The 22409-nt window shown below is 41.3% G+C and overlaps 1 protein-coding gene across 7 annotated transcripts in view; it reads left to right on the top strand.

The window, feature by feature from the left end:
• ULK4 (unc-51 like kinase 4) overlaps window positions 1–22409 on the top strand; it is a 586637-nt gene that overhangs the window by 96996 nt on the left and 467232 nt on the right. For 6 of the 7 annotated variants that reach the window (XR_005791953.1, XM_040479906.1, XM_040479905.1 and 3 more), the window contains 2 exons: window positions 3705–3788; window positions 20695–20856. Coding sequence is in view for 6 of the 7 variants with exons in the window: in XM_040479906.1 (XP_040335840.1) it covers window positions 3705–3788; window positions 20695–20856 (246 nt within the window). In the remaining variant the exon portion in view is untranslated. The remainder of the gene's footprint in view (window positions 1–3704; window positions 3789–20694; window positions 20857–22409) is intronic. The other variant, XM_040479903.1, reaches the window with a different exon arrangement.

The raw sequence follows: 22409 nt of genomic DNA, 5'->3' as shown, positions 1-22409 counted from the left end.
ACCACAGTTCAGATAATGAACCTACCTGTCATTTCCAAAAGACTGTCCACACTTTTTGCAATAATACCTTCTTCCTGCCCATCTACTGCTGCCCGCATCCACTCATTTGCTTTCTGTCACACAGACTAGTTTGCATTTTCTAGAATCTTTTGGAATCATATAGAATGCTATTTCTATTTGCTTTGGGAAGTAGATGTAAAGAATCCTCTTCTTTGGTACATACTTGAATTGGATATAAGCTAGGCTATTTTAATAAAGGGGTGGTTCTGTGGCATTTGACTTCCACTTAGGTTAGCAAACTGGAAACGGAAGTTAGGTCCCTGGATCCATAAAATCATTAACTTTTCACGAGATGAGGGCTTTTCTGGAATGGTCACTCTGATTATATGTGAACCTTCAAATCTCTGCTCACTGCTGGTGTAGTAAGACTGACCCGATGTGATAGTGTGTATTGTGTACAATACAGAGACCTAAGCCCTGTCCTGTTGGCTCTCTGGAAGCACCCCAAGGTGACAGGCTTGAGAACGGAAGAGCAGAGCGGAATCGGCCAACAGCATGATGAGGCAGTTTGCTTATTGTTGGTGTGTATTTTCTTTTATCAGGGGTACCTCCCACCTTGAGCCTGGGCATTCCTGTTGTGTCACCTTTTTGTCCAGCTGACAATGATCTCTCACCTGCCCAGTTACAAGAACTCTTAGATGACCTCCTTGCTCTGTTCTGTGCCTGTTACCCTCTGGTAGCCAGACTGAGCCTGTGAAAACCACGGGCATCTACAGTGTCTGTCGCTCCTCAGAGCCCTTCAGCGCTTCTTCCTGTCACGGCCAAATCCTGCCACTGACCTTGTAGGCCCTGGGGGGCTGCCTTCCCGGTGCCTGTGTGACCTCCTCTCTCCCTGCTGTCCTCCTGCCTTCCTCCTCCCGCCACACTGACCTCCCCATGGCTCTTTGAACCCGCCATGCCACACTCCTGCCTCAACACCTTTGCACTTGTTCATCCTGCTGGCAGTGATTCTCCCTGAGATACTTGCGTTTTCTCTGTTCGGATCCTTCAGAGAGTCTTCTCCTTGCGTGGTCTTGCGTGGTAGGAGATGGGGCCACCCTATCTACGGTCTTCCTCTCGCTCTGTACCCTGCTCTGGTTTTCTTTGTAGCAGCCCCAGCATCTTGACGGACTTGTCTTGTTTTCTCCTCCTCCACCTACTTCTTCCTTCTTTCTCTTCTTCGTCTTCTTCTTGCCCCACTTAATGCTATTAAAACAGAAAATTTATCAGTCCTGTTCATGGCTGTGTGACCATCATTTAGAAGAATTCCTGGCACTTCGTAAGTGCTTCTATAAGGCGCGCCCCACACCAAGACCAATGGGACAGGAGGGAGTGAGCAAGGAGGCAGGGCTGGAGAGACTGGCCAGGGCATGTTCAGGAAGGAATCTGGATGAGTCCGATGTCGTCGTCTTAAGCCTGTGAGCAAGGGGAAGTCACTAGGGTTTTAAAGAAGGGTAATGGTGTCATCTGATTTCAGTGCCAGAGGGATGACTCTGGCGTAAAGGTGGAGAATAGGTGGGAGAATGGTAAGAAAAGATTCTGAGCTGAAATGAGAGTAAGCGAAGTAGGAGTGAAGTTAGGCGTGCGAAGAGGGTGTTTCAGGAAAGAGAAAGCCAGTAGGGCTGAGGTAGCTGACGGTCCATGAAAAAGTTCTGAAAAGAGCCTGCTGGATCGAGTGGCGTGAAAGTCACCAGAAACTCAACAGGAGCTGTTTTGTATGTTTATTTACTTGACTTCAAGCGAGGGAGTTGGAAGAAAGCATCCTGGAGCGCGCTGAGCCTCTAGCAGGAGGTGAGGAAGCTGGGACCAGCAATGTGAATCGAGAATAGGTGTGAAAAGGAGCGGAGGGGCCGAGGCCGAAGGGAGCCCCGTTTGGAAGATGGGGACGGTGAGGTTATTGTAGTGGAAATGGAAAGGACCCCGTGGACAGGACTTGGAAAATTTAGCAGCATGGAGTAGATAGCAAGGTAATGACCCTGGAGGAGGCAGGATGGGAATGGGATGCTGGGCCCACGTGGAAGGGGTGGAGGAGCCTGTCCCGTTGTAACCGCTGGGTGTAAGTAGCAGATGGCTTCAGGGGTAGGAACGCCGGGAGCTGCTTTCTCACTCACGACTTCCGTGATCTCTGTGGCGGAGGAAAGTCGGTGCAGTGGCCAGAGGATCACAGCTGTGAAGCGGCCCTTTCTGAGGGAGTCGGTCGGAGAACCGGATGCTGCAGAGTGAGAACGAAGCTCCCTGGGCTTGCTGATCCCACGTCATCCATGGGCTCTGTGTCCTGGGGTCACCCCTCTCAGAGCCCCGCTGCCTGAGCGCAGGCCTGGGGAAGCAAGCCGCCGGCTCCCTCGGGGGTTGGTTTCCCCAGAGAAGGGAAAAGGACACGGGGGAAGGGTTTTGGCTTTTGGCAGGAGGGATTAAATGACAGACCAGGGGATCTAAGTGGCTGGGGGAGGGTAGGCGACAGAGTACAGAAAGGGTACTCTATCTGTAGATAGACAGTAGACGGTCTGAACAAGTGAGCTGGAAGGGAAGAAAGTCACGTTTGGACATGAAATTGGGTGCTGAATTTTTGTGATTTTCTTTTTTTTTCAACGTTTATTTATTTTTGGGACAGGGAGAGACAGAGCATGAACGGGGGAGGGTCAGAGAGAGAGGGAGACAGAGAATCGGAAACAGGCTCCAGGCTCTGAGCCATCAGCCCAGAGCCTGACGCGGGGCTCGAACTCACGGACCGCAAGATCGTGACCTGGCTGAAGTCGGACGCTTAACCGACTGAGCCACCCAGGCGCCCCTGAATTTTTGTGATTTTCGATAGTGATTTTCAAGCTGCAGCAGCCTGGGATGATAATGTCTAGCCTCTGACCTGTGTGGGATTCTGTGATGGAGCAAGGATACGGTTTTAATGGGTCATGATTCCCATCATGCGTATAAAAAGCATCTGGACCAATAAGGTACCAGTTCTAAAATTTGGATGGTCTTAAATATTTTCTCCAAACAGAACCTAAAGAGATTCATTGCCTTAAAGGGATTAATTGCCACCCCCCCCCAATCTTTCTGTGTGGTACCTAATTTATAATTAGATTTTATTTGAGAAATTACGGTTGTGTTTCTGTGGTTGTTACCCTAATTTGGTTCTTCTGTGAGAGAATCCTTGCCGATATCATTAAAATCAGCGAACCCACCAGTCACACTTTCTTATTTTTATTTAGCACATTGTCTTACCGGGCAACATACTGCCTTTTACTTATGCTTGTGGGTTTTCCTAAGATCCTCCTCAGAGCTGTGTGTTCTGTGATTTCAAATAATGGAATACCTTTCAGGTAGGAATATCTGTATTCTCACCTACGATTGTCAATAGAGTAGTTTCTCTGCCAAGTGGATCGTATTGTCATTTCTTAGTTTTTTTTTTTTTTTCTTCTTCCTGCCTGGCTTCTGATGGAGGGGTCTGATGAACATCATATAGAACATGAGGAGAAAGGACAAACACTTTGTATGTACAACGTAGTAAAAGACCCCCTCACTGGGTCAGAATTGCCAGGTAGTGATACTTTTCAATAGGATATTAAGAAGCTTCAGAGAGTTTGTATGTTTGAAACGGCCTTTTTCTCGAACGGGTTAATCTCTTTTGTGCTGTTAGCTTCACTGCTTTTCCTTCCACTTTTTTTTAGGAAGAAAAAAAAAAGAACCCTAGAGAATGCTGGGCCGTTCCCTTGGCTTCGTACACAGTGCTAATGAGGTGCCTTCGGGAAGGGGTAAGGCTCCTTTGTGGTCCTCTGTAGACACCCGCCTTCGTAATAACCCTTCAGGCGCTGTGTGAGGAGTGTAGCCTGCGGCCGTGCGGGGAGCTTGTCAACCGAGTATGGCTCCTGAATTTAAATAATCCCGACAAGCCACTGTGAGCAAGTGACCTGTGGTGGGGCAAGTGCAAAAATGAGCCAGCTCTCTCTTTCACTTTTTGAAGCGTCTCGCCTTTTTAAAATACGATAGCAAACACAAGCAGCGTAAGTAGCTTCTTCATAACCTATCCTCAATACTCCCCTGCTCTTAAACTCCTTGACATGCCAGTTTAGCAAGCAGGGTGTATGCAGAGACCTCGCTGGGGGCCTCACAAGCCCCGTGATTATCTTGTCGGCTTGCCATCGTGCAGTTCAGAAACTGGAACCTTCCGCCAGTATCCATTGATTTTAATATTAAGTGGTATTTATCATGTGATTCTTTTTTTCAATTTATTCACGGTCCTTCTCATGCCATTGGTAGTGGCTGCAAACCAGCCAGCTGGCCAACTAACCGACTGGCATAGGGAGCTCCTGTGTGTGACTTTGTAAAGAATTGAGTAGCCGACCTAAAAGGGTCACGTTTTCTGTTTGCTTTAAACCATTTGACATTGTTTCACCCAAGGCAGAGCCATAGGCTAAAAACATTCCTTAAGGAATGAAAAAAATATGTCACAATAAACATGTTCCTTTTGAGTTCATCACTTCCTGCGTCATTGAATGGTAAGGGATGATGTTCCAGGTGCAGGAGCGCTCTGCACGGTCTTGCCCTAGTGATCCAGAAAGGAAGTTTGAAAACTTCCTAGCCCGTAGGGTTGGAGATGTCAGCTGTCATTATGGGGTATGAATAAAGCCAGTAAATTGTGCTTTACCAAAGATACGAGAATTAAGTCATGTTTCTCTGTAGTCAAAAGACATGTTTCAGTTTATCACTCAAGACCTCAAGCTAGGCACACTTGGGGACACACAGACGAAGAAGATGAATACTCTTCACGCACAGTGATCTTACCTATTGGGGGAGATCAGATAAAAACAAAGTGGATTATGTCAACTGTATAAATGTGGAAGCACAGAACTATGGGAACTCAAAGGAGAGAGGGAGTCTTCTAGGAACTTTTTTCACAGCGTAAAGAAATTTTGCAAACTTTGTATCTTAATTTTTATTTATTTATTTAAAAAATTTTTTTAACATTTATTTATTTTTGAGACAGAGAGAGACAGAGCATGAACGGGGGAGGGTCAGAGAGAGGGAGACACAGAATCTGAAACAGGCTCCAGGCTCTGAGCTGTCAGCACAGAGCCCGACGCGGGGCTCAAACTCATGGACCACGAGATCATGACCTGAGCCGAAGTCGGCCGCTTCACCAACTGAGCCACCCAGGCGCCCCTGTATCTTAATTTTTAAAATGAAGATTGTTAGGGAAAAATCTGTTACTTAACGGCCAACAGGACTAATTAGGGAATTTCAGTCCTGCCCGACGACTTCCCTTCCAGATTCTTGTTCCCACCCTACTTGCCTCAGGTGCCAAATTACTCCTGTTGGGAAAATAAGTAAAGTTCTGCACCATACGATGGCCTATGGGACTAAAACAAGCTCTAACTCCCAGCTTAGAGACTCCTCTTCTGGGATCTTCCTGCCCTGTTTGCAGCGTGCCCGAAAGCCGTCAGGAATGCAGAAGATGATGCTATAAATTACCCTTCCCACCTGCATTCGGCACTCAGATCTCTGGAGAATGCTCTCCTCTGAGCCCACCCGTGTAAAATAAATCTTCCTTCCTTCCAAGATCTCCGAGTGCCGCTTGGTTCTTCTGCCGGGTGATCCAGACCAGTTTCCATAATAAGATTAATGGGCAGTAAAAGGTTACTAATTCTAGTTCATGAGGTTGTATCCTTAATCGAATATTTTCTCCCACACCCTTCCGTGTTTTTCATTGTACGTGTAAGATGAAGAATAATGCCTGATATCCGTGTGTATTATTAAACAATTATTTTTAATCATTATGATACTTTGTATTTTAGTAGCAAATGTGCCTTTTATTGTCTTGGTATATATGACAGGTCTTGTGTATTTTCCATAAAGAGGGAAGGAAGTCCAGGCCTCTCTACAAAAATTTTATTGTACGTTAGAAAAGCAGTTAAATGTGTGCTTGGACAGCACATGCAGGTGTCTCTCACTTTTCAAAAGTACATGTTACGCCCCTTAACTTTTACAAAAGACCCACATTAGTACTTGTTTTCTCTCATTGAAAGAAATACGAAGAGGGTTTCTGCTCCCACGAAAAAAGGCAGAAAGCACAAACAGCATTCAGGGTTTGTTTTGCAGCCAGTTGTTACACAGGTAGGCCTCAGCCTGTCCCGAGAAACAGGGAGAGTGGCCCGTCAAGGTCCTTCCTTCCCCAGGAACTAGGTTCGGCATCTCAGCATCCAGCCACTGAGCCCACCGTGCCTTCGAGCATCTGTGCCTTGTGTTGATGTATTTTCTGCATCCATTAACAAGATGGGTCCTAAGGTATCAGAGAAGCCTGAGAGAGGTTATTTTTGGGGCCTGGGAATACTCAAAACCTTTTCTGTTTAAATTATGGTGATAGCTCTTGGTTTTATACCATTTGGGCTTCCTAAAGGTTTCATAGGAACAGGGTACTTTGGGATAGTGGGAGAAACCTAAACTTGAACATTGTCTCTGTAACACAGATTAGGGGGTGATTATCCCCCCTAAAAAAAGATTTGTTTACAAAAATAACTGAATTGTAGCAGTTCTTTAGCATGTATCTAATGTATTTAGGACGTAGTTGAAGGTGAATAATTTTTAAGCCTCTTATTTTCAACAATTAATTTTTTCCATGTAGAAAAACTTTCCCCAGCACCTACTGATATTTCCTGATGTAGGGGTGTGTGTGTGTGAAACATATATCATAAACAAAAGAGTATGTGAAATTTATGTGTATGGTTAAAAGCACACTGATAACCCACTCTCTTTATTTTTTATGTTTATTTAATTTTTTATTTTTTTCAATTTACATCCAAATTAGTTAGCATATAGTGCAACAATGATTTCAGGAGTAGATTCCTTAGTGCCCCTAACCCATTTAGCACATCCCCCCTCCCACAACCCCTCCAGTAACCCTCTGTTTGTTCTCCATATTTGAGAGTCTCTTATGTTCCCCATCCCTGTTTTTATATTATTTTTGCTTCCCTTCCCTTGTGTGCATCTGTTCTGTTTTAAAGCCCTCATATGAGTGAAGTCATGTGATTTTTTATTTTCTCTGACCAATTTCACTTAGCATAATATCCTCCAGTTCCATCCACATAGTTGCAAATGGCAAGATTCATTCTTTTTGATTGCCGAGTAATACTCCATTGTGTGTGTGTGTGTGTGTGTGTGTGTGTGTGTGTGTGTGTGTGTGTACCACATCTTCTTTATCCCTTTGTCCATTGATGGACATTTGGGCTCTTGCCATACTTTGGCTATTGTGGATAGTGCTGCTATAAACATGGGGGTGCATGTGTCCCTTCGAAGCAGCAAACCTGTATCCCATGGATAAATGCCTAGTAGTGCAATTGCTGGGTCATAGGTTAGTTTTATTTTTAGTTTTTTGAGGAACCTCCATACTGTTTTCCAGAGTGGCTGCACCAGCTTGCATTCCCAACACCCACTCTCTTTAAAAAAAAAAAAAAACAAAACAACCAAAAAACCCCCAAAAAACTGGTAACATATTTCTTCTCTGTCCCTCCTGGATTGCAGCTTGCTCTTTTCTTGCAAGGAGTAGCCACTATTCTTACTTTATGATAAACATTCCCAAGTATTTCTTTATCACGTTTCCATCTTTGATTAGTTCTTAAGGCTGAACTTTATAGAAATAAATGGCACCAAATCCTGTGGAGACTTTATTTTGGTCAAAATTAGGTTGAAGTTGATACATGCCAATTGTGTAAACTATAGTTCATTTATACTACTGCATTGTATGTTGTTGGAATGCGCCTCAATACGCTCAGACACACGTGTGTATCAGTTTGTATTCCCACCAGTAGGGTATAGGAGTACCCTTGAACCCATGTCTTGAACATTTGATCTAGTCAGACTTTAAATTTTTGTCAATCTTCTGGGCATTAAATGTTTTCTCATAATAGCTTCAATATGCATTTTTGTGATTACTAATATGGTCACCATCCTTTTTTATTTATCTTGTTTTGTTTTCTTGGGGGGGGGATTTCTGTTGCTTTGTAGGAATTCTCTACACTGCCTCCCTTACCACAAGCCTGTTGTTATAAAATGTTTGAAATAACTAGAAAAGGAAAGAAGACTATAATGACCTTTATTTCCATCACTTAGTGTCAACGGTTTTTAACATTTTGCTCTCCTTGCTTTGTTGTAACATAGGTGTGTATGTATATATTCATATGTACATGCATTTATTCATTTATTTATATTCATTTGTTTTCTGAACTGTTTGAAAAAAAACGCAGATGCCGTTGGCACTTCATCCATTGGAATGTTTGTGTATTCTGGATACTAATCTTTGGTTTATATGTGTTACTAGATCCTTTCTGATGTTGGTTGGGCTTTTCATTTTCTTAACCAACTGAGCCACCCAGGTGCCCCAAGGGCTTTTCATTTTCTTACAATATCCGATGATAAGCAGAAGTTCCTCATTTTAATGTAGCTAAATTTATCAATTTTTTTCTGTTATGTTGGCTTTTTGTGTCTCATATGCTTCTCTACTTCACCATCATTAGATGGTCTATTCCATTTTCTTCTAAAAATTTTACTTTGGGGCGCCTGGGTGGCTCAGTCGGCTAAGCGTCCGACTTCGGCTCAGGTCATGATCTCGCGGTTCGTGAGTTCGAGCCCCTTGTTGGGCTCTGTGCTGACAGCTCAGAGCCTGGAGCCTGTTTCAGATTCTGTGTCTCCCTCTCTTTCTCTCTGACCCTCCCCTGTTCATGCTCTGTCTCTCTCTGTCTCAAAAGTAAATAAACGTTAAAAAAAAAATTAAAAAATAAAAGTTTTATTTTTCCTTTATTTAGAACTTTATTTGTAATTGTTCTGTGTGTGCGCTGCTGTGTATGGGTAGTTTTATCTTTTTAAAAATGTTTTTATTTTTGAAAGAGTGCGTGGGCAGGGCAGGGGCAGAGAGAAGGAGAGAGAGAATCTCAAGCAGGCTTCGCACTGTCAGCACAGAGCCTGACACAGGGCTTGCACTCACAAACCACGAGATCAAGATCTGAGCTGAAATCAGGAGTGGGATGCTTAACCAACTGAGTCGCTCAGGCACCCCTGGGTAGTTTTATCTTAAAAAAATATATATATGGGTAATGAGTTCTCCCAGGATTTTTTAATGAGAAAGTCACCCTCTTCCCACTGCTCTGCAGTGTCCCCTTGTCACATCAGTGTCTTTTCCTGGGCTCTGTGGTTCTGTTGGTCTATTATCTGTCTCTGTGTCATACTATCTAAATTAATACTTTCTATTTAATACTAAGGAAATGGGGAGTTTTCCCCTACTAACATAATCTTTTTCAAGAGTTTCTCAGTTAATTTTGTTCCTTTCACTTGCATGTAGTTTTTAGATTCACCTTTTCAGGTTCGCCTGTTTGGATGTTAAGAACACATCTGCAAATAAATTTGAGAAAAATCGGTTGATATTAGTAGCAAATGGAATGCATACTCAATGAGAAGACCAATAATAGGAGAATGACACATTTGATTAAAAAAAAAAGATAACTGATTGAAGTTCCTTTGAATTCTTGATGAGATTCAGCCGATGTATTTAATTTATTGCGTAAGCTACCTCTCAGATGTAGGTCCCATCGTTTACAGATAACATTTATGAAACATCTATTATGTACCGTTAGGTGCAGGAAAGGTAAAGATAAATTAAGATGCTGCCCTGCCTTCAATTTTTAGGAAAGAAATTTTTTTTTTATCCTTAGTTCTGTACACCAGCCTTTTATTGTTGTTTTGGTAACTTCATTTGCTTTGGTTTCTTTCTTGTGCGCTCAGTAAGACATTTCAGGCTATTAACTTTTCATTCCATGCTAGCTGTATCTCACTAGTTTTGACATGTAGTGTTTCCATTATTGCTATTTTATTGATAGTCCCAAGTTCTAGCTTTAAATTTGTCCTTGATCCAGGGTTGTTTATGAGGTGGTTAAAACTTTTTCATGTGGGTGGGATTTTATTGCCTTTTTTTTTCTTTGTTAAAGTAACAAAGTTGCATTACCTTATTGTCAAGAAAGTGGTTTGTCCTGTTTCTCTTTGGATTAAAAAAAATTGTAAAACACACGGTAACATAAAACTAAACCACTTTGACCGCTAAGTATATATAGTTCTGTGGTATTGAGTACGTTCACATTGTTGTGCTGTTTCTGTTGTTTTAAACATATTGAGATGTTCTTTTGCCTCAATTACTGATTTTTTTTTCCCCACATCAAAACTTTGTAATGTGTCTTGTTGAATATGGGCCAAATTGATTCGATTTTTAGCCCTTTTCTTTAATTTCTGCATTGGGAAGAAAGCAGTATAGAAATTTTACTTCATTTTTTAAAGAAATTTTACTTCATCTTAATTTGATATGTAGACTTTTTAGACGCCAACTGCAGTTTTAAGTTATAAACTTTTTTGTTCATAATGCATAGAAAATTAGCTTTGCCTGGGATATTTATAGGTGTTAAAAGAATAAAGCATTTTCTAGTCAAATACTTAGAGACACCAGATTAAACAAGGTTGAGCAGTTTGATTTGTTGTTAGTACTTTTCAGAGCTTGTAATTATGAACTACTTGGGAGAATATACAGCATTTTCAAAGTAATTTGCCCACAGACCTACCCTATGGCATGTTGTGTGTGATGCACTGTGGGAGAGGAAGCTGTGGATTTACACTGAGAGTGTCAGGAGTTTAAGATCATTTTCAGTAGGTTTTCTCTTTTTAAAGTTCCCTAAGATATTATGATGGTGTTTTCCAAACAGCCTACTTTCTGAACACGATTTCTGTAACTTTAACAATGGTGATAGAGATACGAGTCAGATGTTTTTGTCCTTGTGACAGATGTCAGTGCTTAGAGGGAGAGAAGAGAAGTAATCAGAGAGTAAGAGACATATGGTGGGTCACACAAGCAGTTCGGAAGATCTTATGTGACTGTTGGAAAAGGAGTGTGGCAGTGTGGAAGAAAAGGTATCTATGAGGATACTGAATCCGTTTCAGAGTTGGGGTTGGCATTTCAGAGACCTTCAGCTGAGAGTCAGAGGATGTGGATTTCAATCCTACACATGCTACTCTTCAGTGGTTTGGTGTTGGCCAAGGTCTAGGTGACCCACCTGGTGGTGTTTCCTGTACAGGAGGGTACTTGTGCTTCATGACCTTCCATGAGCTTCTGACTTGGGCCCCCTCTGAGTCTGACAACTTTCCCTTCCATTGCTTTGACCTTAATGTTGTATACAGTACTAAGGAGCAGTTGCCCCCCCTTGGGGTCATTGCTGTATTGATCTCAGGAATATTTGGCAATGAGCTTACGTGATGTATGTTCATATGTACGTGGGATAAGGAGGGTGAGAAAGCTGACCTTTCTTTGAAGTGTTTGTATTAAACATTTTTTTGTTAACGTTTACTCATTTTTGAGAGACAGAGCGCGAGCAGGGGAGGGGCAGAGAGAGAGAGGGAGACACAGGATCCGAAGCAGGGTCCGGGCTCTGAGCTGTCAGCACAGAGCCTGATGCGGGGCTCGAACCCACAAACCATGAGATCATGACCTGAGCCCAAGTCGGACACTTAACCCACTGAGCCACCCAGGTACCCCTGAAGTGTTTATTTTTATCTGGGTAGGTAGTAGCCTATTATTCTACAATGACAAGCCAGAAGCAGCTCCTAGGGAATTTCCCCATATTTACGGGAGAAGATTATTTGTTTGTTTGTATCTAATCAACCACATCTGTTTTGATAACCTGCATAATAGTCTGTGTGTGATTATAGGTGCTGAACTCACAATGCATAGGTTGTAGTTAAAAATATGAGGCCCAAGAAACATATAAACCATTGGCTTTATTTTTTTTTCTGAATAACAGCTTATTAGATAATTTTGGAGTAACACTTATTTTAAGAGGACATTTAATTTGCATTTTGAAATTAGAGTTCTCTCTCTTTTTTTAAAAATGAAAACTAGTGTTAAAGTTGCTTTTGTGTTTAATTAGAAAAGACCAGGCTCAAATTAGAAAGAAGTACTAGAGATGTTAGACATTAAATGTATTATCTTTGAAATGTTTTAGGCCTAAAACACAGGGAAAAATTAGTTTAAAATTCCTGGCTTTTGATAAAAGTGAAAATGTAGAGTTAGATTTTCTGATTTTGTTCTGTCACAGTTTAATGTTCTGATAAAGAAACGTGTGTGCCTCAACATCAGGTTCTTTCTGGGTCCTCACCACTCTGTTGGTGTTTCTGCAGTGAGAGTTGGCATCAGGTATGTGGACTGTGAATGATCCAGTGTTTTCTTTATTAAACTAGCCATAATTTTTCTTTTTGGCTGGGTACAGTGTACTTTATTGATGGTATGTGACAAGGAAGGGCTCCTGAGCCTCCCCCCTTCTTCAGGGGACCTGGGATGGAAACCGTGTAGCAGTTAAGAGATTCACAGTATATTGGGGGTGGAGTTGGGGCGTGGACATCTAGCACCTGAGGGCATCTCTCTGCCTCTTGCTCTTGCTGAGGCTGGTGGCTCTGGGGACTCTTACTCTTTGGAGGCCATGTGGGCCATAATGTCCGCCACCTGGTTACTGCAGCCAAATGTATTGCCAGGAAATGAGCTTGACCGCTTTACCAATGAGCAATGCCAGCCTTAGTATTGAAGGTGGAAGAGTGGGTGTCACTGTGAAAGTTGCAAGAGATAGCCCAGTCCTCAGGGTAGCCCGGGATGCACTTGAGGGGGCCTTTCCGGGCCTGCTTTGCCACCTTCTTGATGTCATCCTGTTGGCAGCTTTCTCCAGGCGTCAGGTCAGATCCGTGACTGACAGGTTGGAGGTGGGGACATGGAAGGCCATGCCAGTGAGCTTTCCGTTCAGCTCAGGGACGACCTTGCCTGTAGCCACGGTGGTGCCAGTAGAAGCAGGGATGACGTTACGGGAAGCCTCTGGGCTGTCGTGCCACAGCTTCCCAGAGGGACTGTCCCCAGTCTTGTGGGTGGCAGTGATGGCACGGAGTCACGAATCGTGATTCTCTCCGCGGTGCTGGGATCGTCATGGATGGTCTTGGCCAGAGGGGCCAAGTAGTTGGGGAAGCAGGAAGCGTTGCTGACAGTCTTCTCGTTGCTCATGCCCATCACAACCACGGGGCATCAGCAAAAGGGGGAGAGATGATGATCCTCTGGGCCCCAGCTTTCTCCATAGTGGAAAAGACCCCGGTGGACTCTGCAACATGCTCAGCACCAGCATCGCCCCGTTTGATGCTGACGGGAGAGAGGCTTTCCGTTGATGACAAGGTTTCAGTTTTCAGCCTTGATTGTGCCGTTGAATTTGCTGTGGGTGGAATCATCCTGGAACATGTAGATTATGTAGTTGGGGTCAACGAAGGGGTCATTGATGCTGACAATACACATTTTGCCAGAGTTAAAAGCAGCCCTGGTTACCAGGTGCCCGATACAGCCGAATTCATTCACTCTGACCTTCACCATCGTGTCTTGGGGACGTGACAGGCACTGCACCAGAAGTCGTGGTTGTCTGCCGAATGGGGAGGACCAGAGAGCCACCATCCGAAATGTTTTGAACCCTATTCAGTAGGAGGCAAAAGGACTTATTAAGGATGGAGTTACCTGATGTGTCTTGAAGTGAACCGTTGAGAATGGCATGAGGAAGGGACCCTTAGCCCCAAGTGAGATAGATCAGCTTCCAGAGAGGTGGTGTAAGGTAAGAAGCACACAGCATTGCATTTTACATGCAAGGGTGAGGTTGCATATCCTCTCCTCCTGTGGCAGGTGACTTCACAGAGGAGGTTTCAGAGTTTGGCTCTGCTGCATTCAGTATGTAAAAACTGGTGAAACGTCAATGATAATACCTTTCAAGGATTTATATTGGTTGGATTTCTGTTTAAATTTTCACATTCTTTTGACTTATTTTTATCCCATTACATGCTTTGTACTCTTAATAATCCTGTAGCTCTTTTGTTTCTTTCTCATTTCATACCTATCCTTAAAGTTTTTCTATTTATCTTTTTATTATTATTTTTAACTTACGGTATCATGTTTAAAGGAAACGGTGTATGTATGATTTCAGTCATTTAGAATTTGTTGAGACTTCTTTCATGACTCAGTATGTGTGTATATTCAGGGAAAAAATGGTGAATTTTGCCATTGTTGGATAAAGTTTTTTTCTGCCCATTAGGTCAGGCTTGTTAATCTGATCGATAGGGATAGAAGTCTTTTGTATCTATGCTGATTGCTTTTTCTCTATTTTATCAGCTACTGAGACATGTTTTTAAATACTTTCCTTGGTAGGATTGCAATTTTGTTGTATTTTGCTTTTATGTATTTTGAATATTGGTAATTAGATACATAAAAATTTAGATTATATTTCCCTTGGTTTACTGACATTTTTATCATTACGTTGTTACCTTAAAAAATCAACGGTAATGCTTTTTGTCCAAAGCTTATGCCCTTTGATATTAATTTGCTTATACCATCCTTTGTTGGATTAGATATGACTGATATTTCTTTTTTCATTCTCTTATTTTTAGCCTTTCTAGTTGAATAAATTTAAAAATGTTTTAATGTTTTTATTTACTGTTGAAAGAGAGAGACATAACACAAGTGGGAGAGGGGCAGAGGGAGGGAGACACAGAATTTGAAGCAGGTTCCAGGCTCTGAGCTGTCACCACAGAACCTGATGTGGAGCTCGAACTCACAAACCATGAGATCATGACTTGAGCTGAAGACGGATGCTTAACCGACTGAGCCACCCAGGTGTCCCCAAATGAATTTATTTTTGATGTGTCTCTTCGTACAGTGTTTAACAAAATTTCTGCTTTATAGTTTTTCTTTAGTATTTAGTCCATTTATGTTTATTGTAGTTGTTGGTATAGTTGTCTTTATAGATGGCATCTTATTTTCTGCTTTTGTTTATTCTGTTTTGTGTTTATTTTTTCTTCATGTCCTTTTGGTTTGCTTTTTTAATGATTATTTTTATTCTTTTAATGGCTATTCTGTTGCTCTTGTTAAAATACATTTTTTTCTGTGAATACAATTGTGGGTTGACAGTATTTTTAACAATTAAAGGTATTGTTTTCGTGTCTTCTGACTACACTTGTCGCTGTTAAGAAATTAGCTGTTAGACCAACTGTGGCTCTTTTGAAGGAGATACTCTGTAATTCAGGTGAGGGCCTACTTATACTTTTAGCTTTTGGGCTTTTTTCCCTGCAGTCTCCTTTCCCTAACATACACCTGCAGCCCCCAACTCAGATCAGTGGGGAGTCGGGAAGATGGAAAAGTTACTTTTTGTTCATCTCTATTATATTTGGTTGTGGCCACTGGGAGTTCTAGCTTTACTTGGTGCTGGTTCTTCATCTAACTTCCAACTTGTGTGGGTACTCGCCTGCCCTCTCATTCCTTTTGTTCACCTTGTTAGACAAGTGCTCTCAGGGTAAACATCAGCTTAAGTGCTCTGGATATCTCTGAGGGTATCTCTCAGAGTTCTTGCCTATACAGTCACTGGCCTAACGATTTGGTCCTAGTTCACTGATGCTTTTAAAAAGGTTTGTTTATTTTCTTATCTTAAATTTAGCATTTGGATTGCTTTTGGAGGGATAGAGTTGTCCGGATATCTAGCCCACTATATTGTAAGAAATAGAAATCCTGTTTTCTTGATTTAATGAGTTACTAAAACAGTAAACCAGGGAAAATAAACTCCAGATACCTTGGAGTCTTTAGAAGAAAGATCACAGTTTTGCTAAACCAACAAATGTGAAAATAATGTCAGTATTTTTTTGAGGAGGGGAGAGGCAGAGGGACAGAGAGAGAGGAAATCTTAAGCAGGCTCCAAGCCCAGCGCAGACCCTGATGTGGGGCTTGATCTCATAACCGTGAGATCATGACCTGAGCTAAAATCAAGAGTCAGGTGTTTAATGGGCTGAGCCACCCACGCACCCCTAATGTCAATATTTTAGATGTTAATTTTGATACTCCTTTTTGAAGAAGTAGGCATGTAGACTAAAATAACATTGGCAGTGAAATTTTTTTTAAGACTGCCCACAATACATTATTAGATCTACTTACCATTATTAAAAATGAGTATAACTCTTCATTAATAAGCATAATCATCATAGGCTTATTTTCATAGGATCATTTCCTAATCATCATAACTTTTATCCTCATAATATGATGAAATAGGTCTTTGATTTAAGTGATGGATATTAGTTCAGTCCAGTTATCCCTTCTGAAGAGTTAATTAGGCAGAAAATAACACCAATCTTATTGCTTGTATTGCATCCCACAGGGGATTTCAGAGGGACTAGGATAGCTCGTTTCAGGTAGTAGCAAGTTGAATTGACCTGACAGCCTCAGTGAGTTTATAGAGCACTGGGATGACACATGGCTCCTTTCCAACCTGAGTGCTAAAATAGTGGTGGTTTTCAAGTAATAGGAATGAGTCCTCTAGGATTTGGCTGATGGTTGTGATGGAAAGCACACGTTAAGGTATTTGAGAAAGTTCTTCCCCCCAGATAGCACTTTGCTCCCCACCTCTACATCGCAGGGCAAAGGTTTCAGAACCTAATGAGAAGACACAGAGCAAGGCATAAAAGACCAAAATGTCATACATGTATGTACTGAGAGCTAGGGAGGGTGGAGGACATAGCTTGGTATCTGTGGGCAAGTAGGTTTCCTTATATTGCACTCCCACCTCAGGGAATCTTTGCACCCCTCAGGTACTGATGCACTTTCCAAGTGGAGTACCTCTCTAGGTAAGACGTGAGATGAGGAATATGAGAAAACGACTCTTTGTGGATTGGCCTGGGGGTTCAAGGAAAAAGGGGCAGGAGTTGAGCTGAGTGGTTAGGCATGCTGTTTGTTGTTTTCAAATTTACCAACTAGGTGAAGCATTTTCTTTTCTCTTGGGTATAATGAATAAAGGAACAGAGAGAAGATGAAAGGGTTATATTCTAGCCACAAGGGAGGAAACATCAGGAATGGGGAGGAAGCATTGAAGAAGTTCAGGTAACTTTAAAACTGTTTTTCTAGCAGTCTTATAATTCATACTTTGTGATACTAATAATTGGAAGTGAAGCTAACATGTTAAAAATATATTACTTAAAAATATGCTATTTTTTATGACCTAGGTTAAGTGTCCGCGTATGTTATGTAATTTCCAAACTGCTTTGTGTCTTATTTTTATAGATGTAGAAGCCAAAGCACAGAGGTGAAAATGCCCAAGGATATACAGTTGGTAGAATGGTTTGAACTTAGATGTATAACTTAGTATCTTCCTACTTTTTTTTTGCATTTTCATGAAAAATACATAATTTTTTGATTGAAAAAATTTACATATGTACTGTAACAATTTAAGCAATGTCTAAAATAGAACTATTGGACCCCACAACTCACACCTATTATACTCATTGTTAATAGGTATTGTATCTCTTTCTATGCTCTTTTTTTTTTTTTTTTACTTAGATATTTACATATGCGTATGTTCTTGTTAAACAAACATGGGATTGTATTCTACATAGAATTTTTAATGTAATTGTCAATATTTCAGTTGACATAGAACTTACATAAAATATTCAGGTATTCAGTATGTGCGTATTGTAAATATTTCCTCCTACTCTAAGACACGATGAGGCAATCATGGTGTCATGAGGATAAATTTACAATTTTTATGAGTGTTAATTTAACAAATTTTTCTTTCATGCTTCGTGCCTTTTTCCTAACAAAGCTTTGCCTACCTCAAAATAGCTAAGATACTCTTTATGATCTTTTCTAGAAGGTTTTTGGTTTAGCTTTCCCATTTAAGTCTGTGACTCATCTCCAGTTAACTCATGAGTACAGAGTTTCATGGGATGTTTTATGGTTCAGTGTATACTGTAACATGGTAATGTTTTGTGTGATCTTGAAAAAAAACATTGTATTTTACTTTTGTTGAGGATTCTATCAGTGTCGAAGTTGGTTGATCGTGTTATCTTTCTGTATCCTTACTGACTTTCTGGCTACTTGTTCTGTCAGTGACCGAGTAGAGGGTATCGAATTTCCCAGCTAAAATTGTGGATTTTTCTATTCTCTCAGTTTTATCAGGTTTTGCTTCAGGTATTTTGAAGTTCCATTATTAAGGGGCATAAATAATTAGGATTGTTATATTCTCTTGTTGAATGACTTTTTTATCTCTTGTGAAATGACCTTTATCCCTTGGAGATACTCTTTGCTCTGGAATCTTCTTTCTTTTGGAATCTACTTTTCTGATGAAAAGTGTCCCATCAACTTTATTGTTCTTCCTCTCTACATAACGTGTCTTTTTACTCTAGCTGCTTTTAAGTATTTCTCTTTAGTACTGCTTTTTAGCAGTTTATGATGTGCCTTGGTGTGATTTTGTTGTTGTTGCTCCTTCCCTCTTGAGGTTCATTGAATTTCTTAAATTGACAGTTACCAGTTTTTATGAATTTAAAACTTTTCAGCCAGTATTTCAACCTTCCCCCACTCCTGTCACCTTTGGGATTTTCACTGCACGTGCATTAGGTTGTTTGAAGTTGTCCTATATGGTTCGCTGATGCTAAGATGCTCTGTTCCATTGTCCCCCCCCCAATTTTCATTCTGTGTTTATTTTGGATAGTTTTTATTGTTAATTGCCATGCCTTCAAGTTCATTAATCATTGGATCTGCAGAGTCTAATCTGTTAATCCAACTAAGTGTATTTTTCATTATAAGACTAATTTCTAGCCTTTCAGGCCATTTTTGTATCTTCTGTTTCACTTTCTTAAAAGTTTATTTTGAGAGAGCGTGTGCGTGCACAAGGGGAGGGGCAGAGAGAATGGAAGACAGAGAATCCCAAGCACGGTCAGTGCGAAGCCTGATGTGGGCTTGATCCCACAACCCTGGAATCATGACCTGAGCCAAAATCCGAGGTTGGATGCTTAACCGACTGAGCCACCCAGGCGCCCTTATTTCACCTTTTCATCATGCTTATGCTATGCTTTCTTCTTCTTTCTTGAGTGTATAAACTGTACTATCCATTTTAATATATTTTTCTTCTGAGTCTATCACCTGTGTCATTGTACTGATTGAGTTTTCTTCCTAGGAGTCCTGTTTTTCTGTGTCTTCGCATGTGTGGCCATATTAAGCGGATGTTGGACATTGTGCTTTTTATATTGTTAGGTGCTGGAGTGTTTGTATTCTTTTTTAAAGATTTTATTTAAAAAAAAAAAGGTTGTTTTTTTTTTAAAGTGCTTTTGTGCTTTTTCTTGAACTCATCCAAGTTACATGGAAGCAGTTTGATCCTTTTTGAGGCTAGCTTTTTAAGCATTGTTAGGACAGCCTGGAGTAGCCTTTAGTCTGGTATCACACCACAGAGGCAATACCTTTCCTAAGACATTGCCTTGTATTTTAAATGCTCTTTGGCTGATTGCTACACTAATACTCCCAGCCCTGAGTGATTCCTGAAGCTTGTTTTGCTTTGTCCTTCAGATTTTAAAATTCTCTTCCATTTTTATATTCTGCTCATACTGCATATGTTTCAGATGGTTTCAGCCTTTAAAATTTTTTTTCCTTAAGTTTTCATTTCAATTCCAGTTAGTTACTGTACAGCGTAATAGTTGTTTCAGGTGTAGAATTTAGTGAGTCATCACTTAAGTGCAACACCTAGTGCTCATCCCAGGTGCCCTCCTTAGTCCTCATCACCCTGTTCTACCTGTCTCCCTGACCACCTCCCCTCTGGTAATCCTCAGTTTGTTCCCTATAATTAAAAGTCTGTCTCATGGTTTAACCCCCCACCCCTACCCCTAACCCTGCCTTGTTCGTCTGTTTTGTTTCTTAAATTCCACATAGGAGTGAAATCATATGGTATTTGTCTTTCTCTGACTGACTTATTTAGCTTAGCATTACTCTCTAGCTCCATCCACATCATTGCACATGGCGAGATTTCATTCTTTTTGATGGGTAAGTTGGGGGTGTGTGTGTGTGTGTGTGTGTGTGTGTGTGTATACCACATCTTCTTTATCCATTCATCAGTCAATGGACAGTTGGGCTCTTTCCATACTTTGGCTACTGTTGATAGTGCTGCTAGAAACACGGGGGTGCATGTCTTCCTTTGAATCACTGTTTTTGTGTCTTTGAGGTAGATACCTAGTAGGGCAATTGCTGGATCATAGGTAGTTCTGTTTTTAACTTTCTGAGGAACCTCCATACGGTTTTCCAGTCAGTCTTTTTATTAAAATATATTAAAATTATGTTATGCTAGATTTTAGTGATGAAATGATTAAACTGGTTTAGTGATTAAATTATAATAATTTCATAATAGCCTAAAGGAATGATTACACCTACTGAAATACATAAAACACGCAGGGTCAGATGAAACACTCTTGTTGTCAGGCCTTTATCTGCAGTGGTTATGTAGAAATGATATGTATGTATATATCTTTTGGTAAATAACTCCCCCCCTTTTTTAAAAATATTTTTTAATGTTTATTTTTGAGAGAGAGAGAGAGAGAGAGAGAGAGAGAGACAGAGCATGAGTGGGGGAGGGGCAGAGAGAGAGGGAGACACAGAATCCGAAGCAGACTCCAGGCTCTGAGCTGTCAGCATAGAGCCTGACACAGGACCTGAACTCATGAACCGTGAGATCGTGACCTGAGCCGAAGTTGGATGCTTAATTGACTCAGCTACCCAGCACCCCTAAATAACTCCCTTTTATTCTTCTCTCTTTCCTTCTCTAGGAAGAACGTGTTGTGAATCACATGGCAGCAAAGATTATTGAAAATGTCTGCACTACCTTTTCTGCTCAGGCCCAGGGCTTTATTACAGGAGAAATTGGACCCACTTTATGGTTCTTATTCAGACATTCCACTGTTGATTCTCTCAGGATAACAGCAATATCAGTAAGTGGAGCATCTTTTAGGGATATATCTGGGTATATTTAAACACCGAATTTGAAGAATTGTGCCACAAACAGAGTAAATCTCACCGGATAAGTAGGACACAGAAATATCAGAGTAATATATTTGGTGAGAACAATAATTTTCTCCTAAAGTAAAATTTTCAAAGCTGGGGCTGGAAAACCTTGGGACTGTTGGGAAATGGTTTTAAAAATCATTTGGAAGTGCTAGTGGGTGCTAGTGGGTAGGGTACAGCATTTGTTTTGGTTTACATTTAGTGTTCCCTGACTTCCTGAGCTCCCTCTTTCAGATTTTCTGCTAAATGCATTTATCATGAATTAATTATAAAGTGAATTCATGTTAGTGTTCAGGCGTCTGTGGTTTTGCAGCTTTTATATTTTGATTGGTTGTCTACTTCTTTGCTCACATGGTTGTAGTGACTTGGTGTAGAAGATAATTATGCATGAAGATGTGTTAACATGGTTGTATCAATTTAACAGTCTGTTAAACAAATACAACCCTTGCTCATATGATTTATGAAAATACTCTTTTTAATCCCTGGTCTCCTCTTTCTGTTGCCTGCTCATTGTTGCACCTCTCCCTTTGGTCCCTTGTTTTCTTCTCTTAAACCTTCAACCCACATTTTTCTCCTGCATCCTCAGTAAATGACTTTCCCCCATACTTGGCAGAGAAAATCAACCTCCAGTGGTAATTATCCCAGTGTCTGTCTGCCACGTCTGTAGACCTGTTTACATCCACACCTGAGCTGTCTTTCCCTCCTGTTACTATTGATGAACTGTCCCTTCTCCTGCAGAGACCTATCTCTCCTCCCATGTTTCTTCACGTCTTCTTCCTGTTCGCGCCTTAGGAATCTCATTCAAATGCTTATTTTTTTCCTCTCAAGTCCTTTGGTTTTTATTTTTATAATTTTTTTCATGTTTGTTCATTTTTGAGGGAGAGAGAGAGCGTGAGTGGGGGAGGGCCAGAGAGCGAGGGAGAGACACAGAATCCGAAGCAGGCTCCAGGCTCTGAGCTATCAGCACAGAAGCCCGATGTGGGGCTCGAGCTCATGAACCGTGTGTGAGATAATGACCTGAGAGTCAAAGTCAGACGTTTTACTGACTGAGCTACCCAGGCACTCCTCTTTCCTAAATCTTTAACCCTCTTCTCTACTAGATCCTTCTAATCAGCATTCGTGTATTCTTTACCCATTAAAAAAAAAAAAAAAAAACCACATACACAAACATATCAAAGTGTCTCTGGGCTGCATATCTCCCTTCATGGCCATACTTCTTTAAAGAGTTACTGCTATAGGGGTGCCTGGGTGGCTCAGTCGGTTAAGCATCCGATTTCGGCTCAGGTCATGACCTCACAGCCCGTGAGTTCAAGCTCCTGTGAGGCTCTGTGCGGACAGCTCGGAGGCTGGAGCCTGCTTCGGATTCTGGGTCTCCCTCTCTCTCTGCCCCTCCCCCAATCACGCTCCATCTCTGTCTCCTTCAAAAACAACCATTAAAAAATAAAGTAATAAAAAGAGTTATTGTTACCAACTATTCCTC

Source organism: Herpailurus yagouaroundi, unplaced genomic scaffold (genome assembly GCF_014898765.1).
Source record: "Herpailurus yagouaroundi ecotype Mexico unplaced genomic scaffold, PumYag 159, whole genome shotgun sequence".
Lineage (NCBI taxonomy): Eukaryota > Metazoa > Chordata > Mammalia > Carnivora > Felidae > Herpailurus > Herpailurus yagouaroundi.
The sequence above is the reverse complement of the archived record's forward strand: the minus strand, read 5'-3'. Positions and strand labels throughout refer to the sequence as shown.